This window comes from Carettochelys insculpta, chromosome 2, assembly GCF_033958435.1.
Source record: "Carettochelys insculpta isolate YL-2023 chromosome 2, ASM3395843v1, whole genome shotgun sequence".
In the NCBI taxonomy this organism is placed as follows: Eukaryota; Metazoa; Chordata; order Testudines; family Carettochelyidae; genus Carettochelys; species Carettochelys insculpta.
In genome coordinates this window covers 237,845,396-237,858,347 of record NC_134138.1, presented here as the reverse complement: position 1 = coordinate 237,858,347, position 12,952 = coordinate 237,845,396, and the positions used below count along the sequence as shown (strand labels likewise).

General features: G+C 46.1%; 1 protein-coding gene across 2 annotated transcripts in view; it reads right to left on the bottom strand.

Annotated features, from left to right (window-relative positions):
* Positions 1-6,408: 6,408 nt before the first annotated feature.
* The window catches only part of STEAP4 (STEAP4 metalloreductase), a 38,088-nt gene continuing 31,544 nt past the window's right edge, over positions 6,409-12,952 (bottom strand). For both annotated transcript variants that reach the window (XM_074984769.1, XM_074984770.1), the window contains exons 4-5: positions 10,548-10,712; positions 6,409-8,503 (exon numbers count right to left, since the gene is read on the bottom strand). In XM_074984769.1, the coding sequence (XP_074840870.1) occupies positions 8,234-8,503; positions 10,548-10,712 (435 nt within the window). In that variant the 3' untranslated portion in view covers positions 6,409-8,233. The remainder of the gene's footprint in view (positions 8,504-10,547; positions 10,713-12,952) is intronic.

The window sequence follows — 12,952 nt, the reverse complement described above, 5'->3', positions numbered from 1 at the left end:
CGCAGGCTCCAAAGCAAAGTGGGAAAGAGGCCTGACTCTATGCCTCAGAAGAAAAGGGGCTAAGGCTGGAAGAGCGGGGCCAAAGGCAGTTGCCCTTAGTGCCACTGGGACCACAGCTCTGCATGGCGTGGTGGAGCAGCACTACCAGCATTTCAAAGGGGCCTGGAGTTCTGGTCACTGCCACTGCCGAAGTAGCAATGGCAGCTAGAGGTCCGGGTCCCTTTGAAAGGCCAGGCTGCAGGACACCTGCCTTCCTTCCCTCTCCCCCCACATCAGCTGGCTTGCACAAAGCCCACTAGAAACTGGTACCATGCTTCAGCGGGGGTGCAGATGACCAGCTAGACCACTGAAGACTAGTAAAAAGGTAAAGTCTCACCCTAGTTTGCTGCAGTCTAACAGTGTAGACAAGCTCTCTGAATTCTTTCCTAGGGTCTGAGGGCGCGTCTTGCTCAAATATTCAGGTGAGGTGCTCAAATAGTAGAGTCATTTCAGTGTATGTGAGAGGCTCTTTTGTAGATCTAAGAGCTTTGCATTATGTGTCAGACAATTTCTCTTCAAGTGCTTGGCAGAGTTTCTCAATGTTTTCCTTTTTGCATTTCTACTTGTTCTTCTCAAGACAGATGGCATCAATGTTCTTCAGGGCCAGAAACACTGCTTAGAACACCACACAGATCTGGTTTCCATCAAGTGTGAATCCATTATAAACAGATAATCTGGCCTATAATCATGATAAACCATATGTTCCAGAGATGGGGTGAAAGAGTCCACAGTTTTAATATTGTTAGCTAGATCTGTACCTAAATTTTGCAATACAACAAAACACAAAATGTCCAAAATGTTCTTGGAATATGTTGGGACAACTTCTTGGTTCAGAAAGCAGAGAAAGTAACCAGCCAGCCAGCCATTTTAGATTTTATTCTGACTAACAGGGAGGAATTGATTGTGAATAATTGGAAGGTAACTTTATCACTTGAAATGGTGGACACAATTATTCTAAGGAAAGAAAGGTTTGAGAGCAGCAGAATAAGGGCAGTGGACTTAAAAAGGCAGACCTTAAACTCAGAGGATTGGTAGATACTGTCGTTTTTTGGGAAAAAAAATCTAAAGGCGAAAGGAGTGCAAGAGAGCTGGCAGTTTCTCAGAGACAGCCTTAAAGATACAACAGCACACTCTCCTGTTGCAAAGGAAAGATAGGAAGAATAAAAAGAGGCCAATAGGGCTGAATAAATATCTCTTTAATGACCCAGCAATCAAATAGGAATATGACAAAATACGGAAACATGGACGAATGATTTGGATGGGAATAGTGCAAAAGAGCAGTGCAACCATGTAGAAACAAAATTAGAAAAGCTAAGGCATAAAAAGAGTTAGACTTAGCAAGGGACACAAAAGTCAATAAGAGCTTTTAAATAAAAGGAAGTGTAGTTCTACTACTTACCAGGAAAAGACATCTCATAATGATCAACACCAAGAAGTCTAAGGGCTGTAACATCTATTTTACTTTGGCCTTCACTAAAAAGATTCTGACCAGATGTGTGAATTTATTGTATATTTTTAGGAAGCCTATGCATGCCTCAGTGTCCCCTATATGCTGTGTAATGCCAACAGACAAAGATTGCTGGCACTAGGGATTGAAGCTGCAACCAGAGAGGCTAAAGCCCTTTGCTGTACTGCATGAGCCAAAGGCCAGCTGGCTCTGAGCCAAGGCTGCAGAGCAGAGACTTCACTCACCCTAGTATGAGGTCTCAGTGCCTCTGGGTACTACAGCTGCATTGTTACTTAGTAGGTGAAAAGGGACCATTTGCTAGCAGGCTACAACAGATGCAGAAGGTGCCTAGTTCTCTGGAGCCTTAGATCCACTATCAATGGAGCGCTTGAGAAAGCAATGGCAAATCCAGTTGCCTGGCCCTGGAACCCTGGCAACCAGTGATCCAGGGAGACATGGACATACGTGGACAACTGCAGGGAAGGGTCACAAGGAGGGCAATGGTCATGTGATTGACCCTCACATGACTTTTGCCCATACCACTCCTAGCCAGGGGAAGAGCCCCACCTACTCCTGCCCCCAAGCCTCTACCCCTGCTCTACCCCTTCTGCTTTTTCCCCACCCCTGCTCCACCCCCATTCCAGCCCTTCCTAAGCCTACTAGTGCAGCGCAGGGGACTAGCAGAGGGCCTGGTGCAGACTGCAGGGGTTGGGCCCACCCTTGTACTTCCTGGTGGTGGTAGTGGGAAGTGAAAGATCCTGCCCCCGGCCTGCTCTGCTCCACTCCGCTTCCTGCCGCTGGCGAGTGTGGGGACAATTCCACCCCTTCCTCTCAGTGACACAGCTGAGAGCCCGTGAGTGCAGGAGTGGCCCAACCCCTGCAGCTGGCACCAGGCTCCCTGCTAGTCTCCTGGGATATGTTGCGGGGGAAAGGGCTTGGGGAAAGGGTGGAACCTCCCCACCAAACTCACTGGTGGCCAGGAGCAGAGTGACACAGCTGGAAGCCAGGGGAGTGGAGCAGGCTGGGCTGAGTCATTCCACTTCCTGCTGCCACCACCAGGAAGGAGAGGGGTGATCTACTGCAGGCAGCAGACCGCCCCCCCCCCCACCTGACAGCCTGGGCCCCTCAGGGCCCCAAAAGCAGGGGACCCAGGGCAGTTGGATGGCTGTTGGCCCTTTGGCCCCCCCCTCCAGTATTTGTGTGGACATGGCCCTTTGTGCTCTCCCCCACTCTTCATCGCTGTGGACTTCCCTGTTCTCAGCTGGGAGGCTAAGCGGCATCGCTCCATTTTAGGAGCAGAGAACTTGTGTGAAGTGCAGCTTAAGGGCTGGCTGTGGGATGCATTCCCAGGCACATCGGGGAGGCCGACATAGATCAGACAGAGGGATGGACAGAATTGAATAATGGAGGTTCCCTGCAGCTTGGCTGGATTCTGGCACCACAGAATGGACTGTGCTGTACTCTTCATTTTCCTATGTTAACCACAGTCTTTCGATACTGTGTTCCAGTCCACTACTCAACCCTACTGTTTCACACCGCTGGGGCAGTGTCACTGCATATTCTTGCGGAGGTTCTCTATGTCCCCAGGCTGCACAAGTCTGCCTCAGTGGGACTTGCTGCATAGCACTCACAGTATGAAACAGGAGTGCTGCGGCCAAAAGCTCCAGGCTAAAGAGGCAATGAAGCTGCAAGCTGACCCTGGAGAAAGAGTGGGAGGCATAGGGGGCCTAGCACCCTGTAAAGGTCCCCTTACGGAGTGTTCCAAAGCTGGGGCTATCACACTGATCCTGTGGATCTGTGACAGCCCTTACTGAGTATAAAGAATGAATGAAATCACGTAGTGTTGTACTAAGAGGGACCAGTTGTCAGTGGAGTTTTGCCTGAATAAAGGTTACTGGCTGTAGCTGGGTATTCAGTGTTCTGACACAAAGACGTAGAACCCTGTTCCCTACAACAAGGGGCAATGAAGTACACACTGTACTAGGTAAATCAGAGTGACTGGACTTCTGGTACCTGGCACACATTCATGAAGTTTATACTCAAGCCCACTTCCTAAGAGTTTTGCAATGAGCAGTAGAAAGGGGAATTCCTGAAGCTGCACCTACATTTACAGAGCTATTAGCAATATTTTCCTTGTTACTAGTAGAACAAGCAATAGCTGTATCTTGGAAGAATTGTGCGCTCTGTTAGTCTGAACTAACAATGTTGACACAGGTGTTCCTGAAGACAGAATTTGCATCGAGAGTGCACATTTGTAAGATTTCTACTTATCCATTACTGTACTATATTCAGTTTTTTTCTTCTTCTCACAGCCTCCAACTTTACTTGTGGAATGTCAGAGGGCTGGATTTTAAGGATAATCTTTTCTGTGTTTTTATTTAGCTAAGGCCCAAAAGGACATTGTGCTAGGTCTTTGACCTTTGCACTTTCTTCAGTCATTTCTTAACATTAATTTGAAACAAGTTTAAATGCTCCAGTGGTACATATGGCTTAACACATACTAAGGTATTGAATTTGCACCAGTGACTACTGGCAGTAGTTAGCAAGTGGATAACACTGGAGTTGGATTAGACATAAGGAGGGTGACCAGATCACAACAGTAAAATATAGGGACACAGTGGGGCACCGTCCGCCTAGGCCCTGCTCCACTCCCACTCTGCCCTGGCCCTGCCCCTGGTCCCAAGTAAAGCAGAGTTCCAACCACTGTGGCCCTCATCAGCCTCTACATGCCATTGGCTTGCTGCAACCCCACACCCTGCTCACCTCTTCTCCTCACCCCTGCCCATCACTCTTCTTGTTCCTCTGCCCTGCCCACCTCAAAAACACTCCTTTTGCTTGCCCCTTGCCTCCCCCCCCTTCTCCTGATGCCGGCTAACTGCTCACCTCCTTACTTACCCCCCTCTGCTGCTTGCCTCCTCATGCCCTGCCCCACTGGCTCATAGGTCACCTCCTTATCCCTCCCACCCTGCTGCCACTGGCTAACAGTTTGCTTTCTCACTCCTTGGCTCCCACTCCCATCACTAGCTCCCTGCTCTGCCCCTCACCCCTCCCCTGCACACCTCACAGCTCACCTCCTCTTATCTCACCACTCAAGTCCTCACCGCCTACCCCGACACCCCTCTGCTCACCTCACCTGAACAGCAGGATGAATGATGTCCTGATTGTACATCAGCCAGGACACAGAACAAAGAGTTAAATATCAGAACAGTCTCAATTTTAGGAGGATATCTGGTCACCCAAGCCATAAGGAATCTGTCTGGGCCATTTGTCTCATTTATCATTCCACCCTCAGTACACATTTCCCCAGGAGTCATGTATACACTGAGCACAGTAAATCCTTAAGATACACGCAAACTTAACGCGACTGTGGCCCCTGACAGGAGCACAAAACTACTCATCGGGGTGGCAGCTGAGAGTCAGGCTGTGGCCCCTCACAGGAGTGGTTTCCCAGTCCTGGGAGTGGTGAGGAACCAGGAAGCCACCTGATTCCCTGCTCCCCACCACATTGGGAGCCAGGAAACTGACCAGCCCTATTGGGCTGGTCAGTTTCCCAGCTCCTGCAAGCCCAGGGAAGCCCGGAACCAGGCAGCAGCCTGGTTCCTGTCTTCCCACCCCTGGCTTGCATGAAAATTTGAGTTATTGGGGGTTGCATCAACCCCTGTGTAACTCGAGGGTTTACTGTGTTTTTTTCCTTTTTATGGAAGACATGGTGAAATAAAATTACTCCCATGTTGGCTACGTCTACACGTGAAGCCTACATCGAAGTAGCTTATTTCGATGTAGCAACATCGAAATAGGCTACCAATGAATAACGTCTACACGTCCTCCAGGGCTGGCAACGTCGATGTTCAACTTCGACATTGCGCAGCACCACATCGAAATAGGCGCTGCGAGGGAACGTCTACACGCCAAAGTAGCACACATCGAAATAAGGGTGCCAGGCACAGCTGCAGACAGGGTCACAGGGCGGACTCAACAGCAAGCCGCTCCCTTAAAGGGCCCCTCCCAGACACAGTTGCACTAAACAACACAAGATCCACAGAGCCGACAACTGGTTGCAGACCCTGTGCCTGCAGCATGGATCCCCAGCTGCAGCAGCAGCAGCCAGAAGCCCTGGGCTAAGGGCTGCTGCCCACAGTGACCACAGAGCCCCACAGGGGCTGGAGAGAGAGCGTCTCTCAACCCCTCAGCTGATGGCCGCCATGGCGGACCCCGCTATTTCGAAGTTGCGGGACGCGCAATGACTACACGGTCCCTACTTCGACGTTGAACGTTGAAGTAGGGTGCTATCCCCATCTCCTGATGAGGATAGCGACTTCGACGTCTCGCCGCTTAACGTCGAAGTTAACTTCGAAATAGCGCCCGACGCATGTAGCCGTGACGGGCGCTATTTCGAAGTTAGTGCCGCTACTTCGAAGTAGCGTGCACGTGTAGACACGGCTGTTGTGAAGGTTTTGGAAAGCATCAGATGATGATTGTTTATTCTGGCCTGGTTGATAGTACCCATTTATAATTTCACTTATTTATTTCATTTATTTACGGTTACTCATGTGTATAGTATTTATCTTGTCACTGAAACAGTGGTGAGAAGACAGAAGAATTGGTGAGCAAGTCTGTTCCTGTGAAAACCAATTATTCATTCTTTACTTTCTCCTCTCAGTGCAAAGAGTTCTGGAGATTTCTCTAGTCAGTCAGTTCTAGCTCAAAGTTACCATTCACCATCTACTCCCTGTTAACCAGCAGCATGTTCACGTATGGGCTACTTAGTGGTAAAGAATAAATCTATAGCATGCTGGCAGCAGTGTGTTACAGGGTCCCCAGAATGACTCACAGAAATCAATTATTTTAAGGATTTTCTTCATTGTCACTGAAATATGTGCAGTATAACTGCTGCTGAGTGAGTTAGCCATATTAAATCCAAGGACTGAAAGCAAAAGACCTCACCTTTATTGACTTTATAACACAAAATTCCAATAAAGCAGTATATTACATCAGTTATTATAACTCATTATAAGTATAGACTAAACAAATTTGGCCACTTACAAGTTTGGCCACAGTTTCAGTCAGTGGTCACTCTTCACATGCACCAGCTGGAGAAGCACACATTTCCAACCACCATAGCCAAGGTCTGTCTTGTCCTGACAACACCTTTCTTATCAAATGATTTTGGAAGTTCTTTCTTCCTTCCTTCCCCAGTGCCCGAGGCCTTAGTTTACGGTGGTTCAGTACAAGGACCACCACTGGCCCAAACACTTTCAATGAGTGTTCACTGTAAGCTGAGTGCTTGGGTGGCTGCCCGGGAGAGATTCGTCTGCCACCCTGCTGATTAGCAGAGTGTCCACAGCCACCAAGAATGGGCACCACGTGATGCCACTGGTGGTACACATCTGCAGATGTCTTGGCACACACAACAAAATTTATTCTGCCCACGCATGGGAAAAAAAAGTTAAAGGGAACACTGCTTCCAACAATAAAATGTTCTGTACACAAACCAAACAAACCTTGGCCAGTTATCTTTAAGGTATACATGGGGTATAGCTATAGACCTCTGTCAAAACGGAGGTTAATGGAGAACAAACAAAGTCAGAAAGCTGAGCTGCTTCTGCCCATTTCCAGGCCAGGCCAGTCTAACAACTGGTGGTGCTCTAACCAGAGCGGGACTCCATACTGACAAAAGGAGGGAAATGAAGCAGTTTCTTCCTCCCATATTGATGCCTGGAGTGTGGGAAGGGGCAAACTAGCAGTGAGTTTATCGAGTGTAAGAGGGAGATGCAACCAGCTAATGCGTCACAGAGCACTCCCAGTGGCTTCTGGCTTTCTTTGTGTTTAAGATTGGCCCCGAGTTATTTTTTATATTGAGAAATTGCTCAGGCCTGGTAAAGTATCATCCTTTTTGCCATCCCCCACACATAAAATGGGAAAGGACATTTCTTTAATACAGAGGTTTAAATTTTTGAGATATTGCAATGATATACAGATTGGGTGTTTATTAAGAACACTCATCCCTCATTCTGAGCACAACTGGTTTCCAACTTTGTGCTCATAGGTGAAAACTCATAAGAGGGACACTAAATTACCATTAAAATACAAGTAAAATTTCTGATTGGTTCCTAGAGCTGAGTGAAGGAGTAGCAGCAGGTGGTGCTGCTTTTGGAAGGTAAGTGGACCTTGGGTTTGGGGGTTAGAAAAGATTAAAGGCTGGGAGCAGTTTAGGGCCATAAGTGGGAGGGAGGGTTAAAACCTGGTGGCTGGTTGGGTCCGTGGGGTGGGTGGGGGATTCAGGCTGCAGAAGGTTGGGTGTGTGGTCTGGTGGGGGGGAGGGGTGGGGTCAGGCTGGGGCAGGTTAGGTCTACTGGGCTGGTGGGGTGGGGCAGGGAGGGGAAGCGGGGGGGCATTAAGGCTGCCACGGGGCCAGCGGGGGAGGGAGGTCAGGCTGCCGCGGGTAGGCGCTGCAGGGCTTGTGGAGGCAGGGGTCAGGCTGCTGCGGGGCCGGTCTGCAGGGCTGGCAGCTGGGAAGGGGGTCAAGCCGCTGTGGGTAGGCACTGTGGGGCTGGCAGGGGGTCAGGCTGCTGTGGGGCTGCTGGACTTAGGGGGTTAGACTAGGGCAGGTTGGAGCCACGGGGAGGGGATTATCCTTGTATTAGCAGGGGGAGTTCACTCGTAGAATGAACTAAGGTAAGTAAACGTGTCTCTCGTTTAAGTGAGTACTTGTAAGCGATGTACTTGTTTAATGAGGGATAAGTGTAATTATACTGTTGACTTGCTATCATTGCAGTATGGTTGTTTTGAGCCTTTGGAGTCCCTCTCCCAGCCCTGTCGAATTTGTGTGAGTGGTCGGTCTATACACGGGAATATCAGAACAAATTTAATGAGCAGGACAATGCAAGGAACAATAAGAGACAGCATATATGCTTCAGGAAGATACCATCTATACATTGAAGGGATCAAGAATCTCTTCCCACCATAGACCAGTGTATGCGCAGTGCACAAAACCAGAGTCAGGTATCCCAGTTTGGACTATTGGAAGGAAACAAGAAAAAATAAACATTGGTTAAGAATATTGTAAAATAAACTTTACAGTAAATGCTATTTACAAACTATGTAAACTATCAGGATCTAAGCAACATAGAGAATGAACTGAGACTGTTTAGGTGAAACTGTTCTCAAAATCCTTGCTTGGCAATTTTGACAATATTTGTCAGGCCTCACATGTATCTATCTAGTTGTAAATGTTATGAAAATTGGCGATCATTAATCCTGAGGCCGTAGGTCTTTAAAGACCACATTGATAGTTCAGAAAGAATCTTCATATCATTTGGACTTTTCCAGTATACCAAAGTATTCTTGACAGTAAATTCTTTTCACCCTGTAGCACAGAATGGGTACTTTGAAGCTAGCCACTGGTTATAGTGCTTCATGTGAATGAAGCACTGACAGTAATCAGCATTGTACTATTTATACACATATGATATCATGTACTGTGGCTACACCCATTCTGCTTGCACATGAGCTGGACCTTAAAACAGAAGGTTCTTTATTGGAAAGGCAGGCTGCCTGGCGGTGTCCAACACAGAGCAGGGAGGCAGGGTTTGTAACAGCAGGGGTGGCTGGTGTAGCAGCCAAACAAGTTGTAATATTCCTCAGTGACTCTGATATCTGGCGAGGTAGGACTAGCAGTATGGGCAGCCCACATCTCTGTAGGTGGGACAAGCTGTGTCAGGACAAGCATGCAGTAGTGGCACATGATGTGGCTGAATACCAAACAGGTTCCATTGGTAGACATACAAGAGAGTTCAAAACACAGAGAGAGGAAAGATGCTAGAGACAGAAAAGAGGCACTGAGGGACTGAAAAGGAGGAAGAGGAAGCAGAAAGAATAAGTGCACATGAACAGGGGCAATTTCAGCCCAGCTGAGGCTGGCCCTTGATGGCGTTACACAAAATTAAATGTTGGCACTTTGTCCTCAAACGTGTTCTCTGTCACTGACCACCTCAGTGGACTAATCATTCCACAGCTGAGAGATTAAAACAATTTTGTTGCTTCAAATTCTCTTCCAAAAATGGAGCAGAACATCTCATTTAACTAGAATGCTGCAATGTGCCAAGCAGTCCATGAGCACTGCTTTGCAGTCCAATACCTCACTGCTAGATTGGCCCAGCTTAACTGTGCCCAGGTGGAGCAACAGATTTCAATTTAACAGCCAAAGCAAGAAAAATCAAAACATTTTTTAAACAAAATAGTATGTCCTCCTTTAAAAGAGGCTTCAGGCCCAGCAGCCTTTACAACAAACAGCTCCTCAGGCCCTCACATTCAAGTCTCTGAATCAGTACCATCACTGTCGTCTAGTGACTATGTGAATGACAGTTGCTCACTTCAGCCTACCTGACACCTATGTCTCCCTGTATTTCGTGTTCCTCTTTATAGAGCTCAGACCTGCCAGGTCTCTTTGATTATTTCCAGGCTTTAGGCTCCAGCCTGTTCCTCTTAAAGGGACAATGCCCTTTTAATCTTACACTCCGCTCCTTTACAGCTGCACAACAGCATCACTACTACCACAAATGTCAGTCTTGATTTTCAAACCCCAGGTACTATGCAAGACAGATATTCAATTGCTGTGTTTTGAAAATGAGGTAGTTGTGGGGGTGAAGGACAAGCTAACACTATCACCCATATGATCATCCTTTGGGCTAATATGTTGATTTTCAGCTAGTATCTTGTTCTAGGGAATGAGACATGTTTTACCCAATTCCTGTTAAGAGATGCTTATGATCTCACAAAACCAAGGGAAAGAGAAGGGTTTTTAAATCCGAGGTTGAATATTGACTTGATGTAATTTATCACTCTATTTTACAACCATCTTCTGAAATTTGTCATAGCAACTTTTTATGTGTTGTTTGGAAGTTCAGTTCTCCTAATTTTTCTTTATGTAGTAGTGACCTCAGTGCTGCCATCATGAATTACCAGGAAAACATAAAAGTTGTTGATTGGAGAGTTCAGGAAATGCAGCAGAGACAAAAGACCTGAAATTAGTTTGCTAGTTGAATGAAGATATATTCCTCACCTGTACAAATCGAAATTCTCTCCAGTTGACATTGTTGCTAACTGAGGGCAAGGAAGTTATTCCCAGCAAGATAAACAGAAAAAATCCCAGGATACCCAAAGCCAAGTAAGAGTCACTAATCCAGCCGTTAGTGTTATTAAATGGAAAGGTTATATTGTTCTTCACCTGAAGAAAAGAAAATTACATATACTTTAATAGTGCAGTAGCTGCAGCACCACTGGACAGAAAATTGCCCACTAATGAAGTTTTCTTAAGGTGAATTGTAAAGGTTTGCATAAGCATTCTTAAAACTCAATTACCCACCTGGGAAAATAAGGCAACAAATTGACAGAAACAAACAAATACCCAGAAGTCACCTACTTCAAGACCGACCCAACAAGGGGAAAAACAAAAACAAAAACACCAGAATACATCAACTCATCCCCTCCAGCCCCCATCTGAAACCCCTCCAGCGTATCACTGACAATTTACAACCTATCCTGAAAAATGATCCCTCACTATCACAGACTTTGGTGACAGGTCAGTCCTCTCCTATAGACAGTCACCCAACCACAAGAAAATACTCAACCCCAGCCACACACTGCACCACTGAAACACTAAAACTGGGAACCTATCCCTGCAAGAAACCCCATTGCCAACTCTCTCTGCATGTCTACACAAGCAATACCATCAAAGGCCCTAACTACATCAGCCACTCCTTCAGAGGCTCATTTGCCTGCACACCCACTAATGTGACATACGCCATCGTGTGCCAGCAATGCCTCTCTGCCATGTACATTGGACAAATCAAATGGTCTCTATGCCAAAAGGATGAATGGACACAAATCCAACATCAGGAATTGGAATACACATAAACCTACAGGGGAAAACTTTAATCTCCCTGAACTTTCAATAATGGATTTAAAAGTAGCCGTTCTTTTACAAAAGAATTTTACCACAATATTACACAGGGAGACATATAAATTAGAATTCATTTACAAATTTGACACATTTAACATAGGACTTTAGAGACATAACTATCTCATGCATCACAAGCACAGTTTCCCCACTTTTGATAGTCACAGAAATGAGACACAGCCTACTTAATTTGGTTCATTGACTAGTCCTACTAATGATCACCATCATCAACAACCATGGGCTCAGCACCCTTTGGAGTTTGATGCCTTTCTCACCATTTCCTTCCATTTTTCCCTGTCCAGTGCAGAGTGGCTTTGTTTCTTTAGACTAGCTCTGCACCAATCTACTATATCATCTACCCATTCTCTCTGGGGTCTGTCTCTCCTATTCAAATTGTCCATCATGCTGAATACCAGGGTCTTGATTTTTTGTTCGTCATTCATTCTGCAAATAGGCTTGAACAGCTGTAATTTCCGTTGTATGATCTTCTGCAACAGGTTCTCTTTCAGCTGCATCGTGCTATATAATTCCTTGTTGGTGACCTTCTGCATCCATCCTATTCTCAAGATCTTTCTAGAGCAACTCCTCTCAAATGCTAATATTCTTCTCTTTGAATTTTTCATTAATCACCCATGTCTCACATCCCTACAGCATGCTGCTGAATGCACACGTTTTCAAGATGCTCAGCTTTGTTTCTAAGCTACTAGCTTTGCTTTTCCAGATCTTATCCATCACCTTCAAACTCGCTCTTGTTTTCACTATTCTAGTTGCTATTTCCTTCTCACAGTCTAGATCATGCGTTATGTTGCTCCCCAGATATGAACTTCTCTACATTTTCTAGATCAATCCCATCGACACTGATCTTCCTTCCTACTTCCTTATCTCCAAATACCATTGTTTTTGTTTTGACATTCATAATCAGTCCATATTGCTTCCCTTCCTCGTTTAGCACCTGCACCGTTTTTGCTAGCTTCTCCTCATCTTCCTCAATGATAACTATATCATTCATGAACCTCAAATCATTAATTATTTTCCTGTGCACTGATATCCCTTCTACCCTTCCTTGATCTTGCCCATCACTCTCTCTAGATATGTGAGGAAGATACTTGGTGATATTGGATCTCCTTGTCTTGTACCTCTACTCATTCTAAACCAACTTCCCAACTCCCTGCACATTCTCAATGTGGCCCCCACATTGTCACTGATGTCCTTCAACAGCCGTATCAGTCTGCTATCCACTCCATACAACCCCAACACCGCCCAAGTCACTTATCTACACTGTCAAATGCCTTCTGAAAAAAAAATCAACGAAGCAAGTGTAGATGTTCTTGTTCTTTTATCAAGCTTTCTCTGATATCAATCTTCGTGCCAATATGTTGTGCCAATATCAATCTTCGTGCCAATATGCAGATGACACCAAGTTGTTCAGGACAGTCAAAACCAAAAGGGATTGTGAAGAACTACAAAAAAGATCTCAGCAAACTGAGTGATTGGGCAGCAAAATGGCA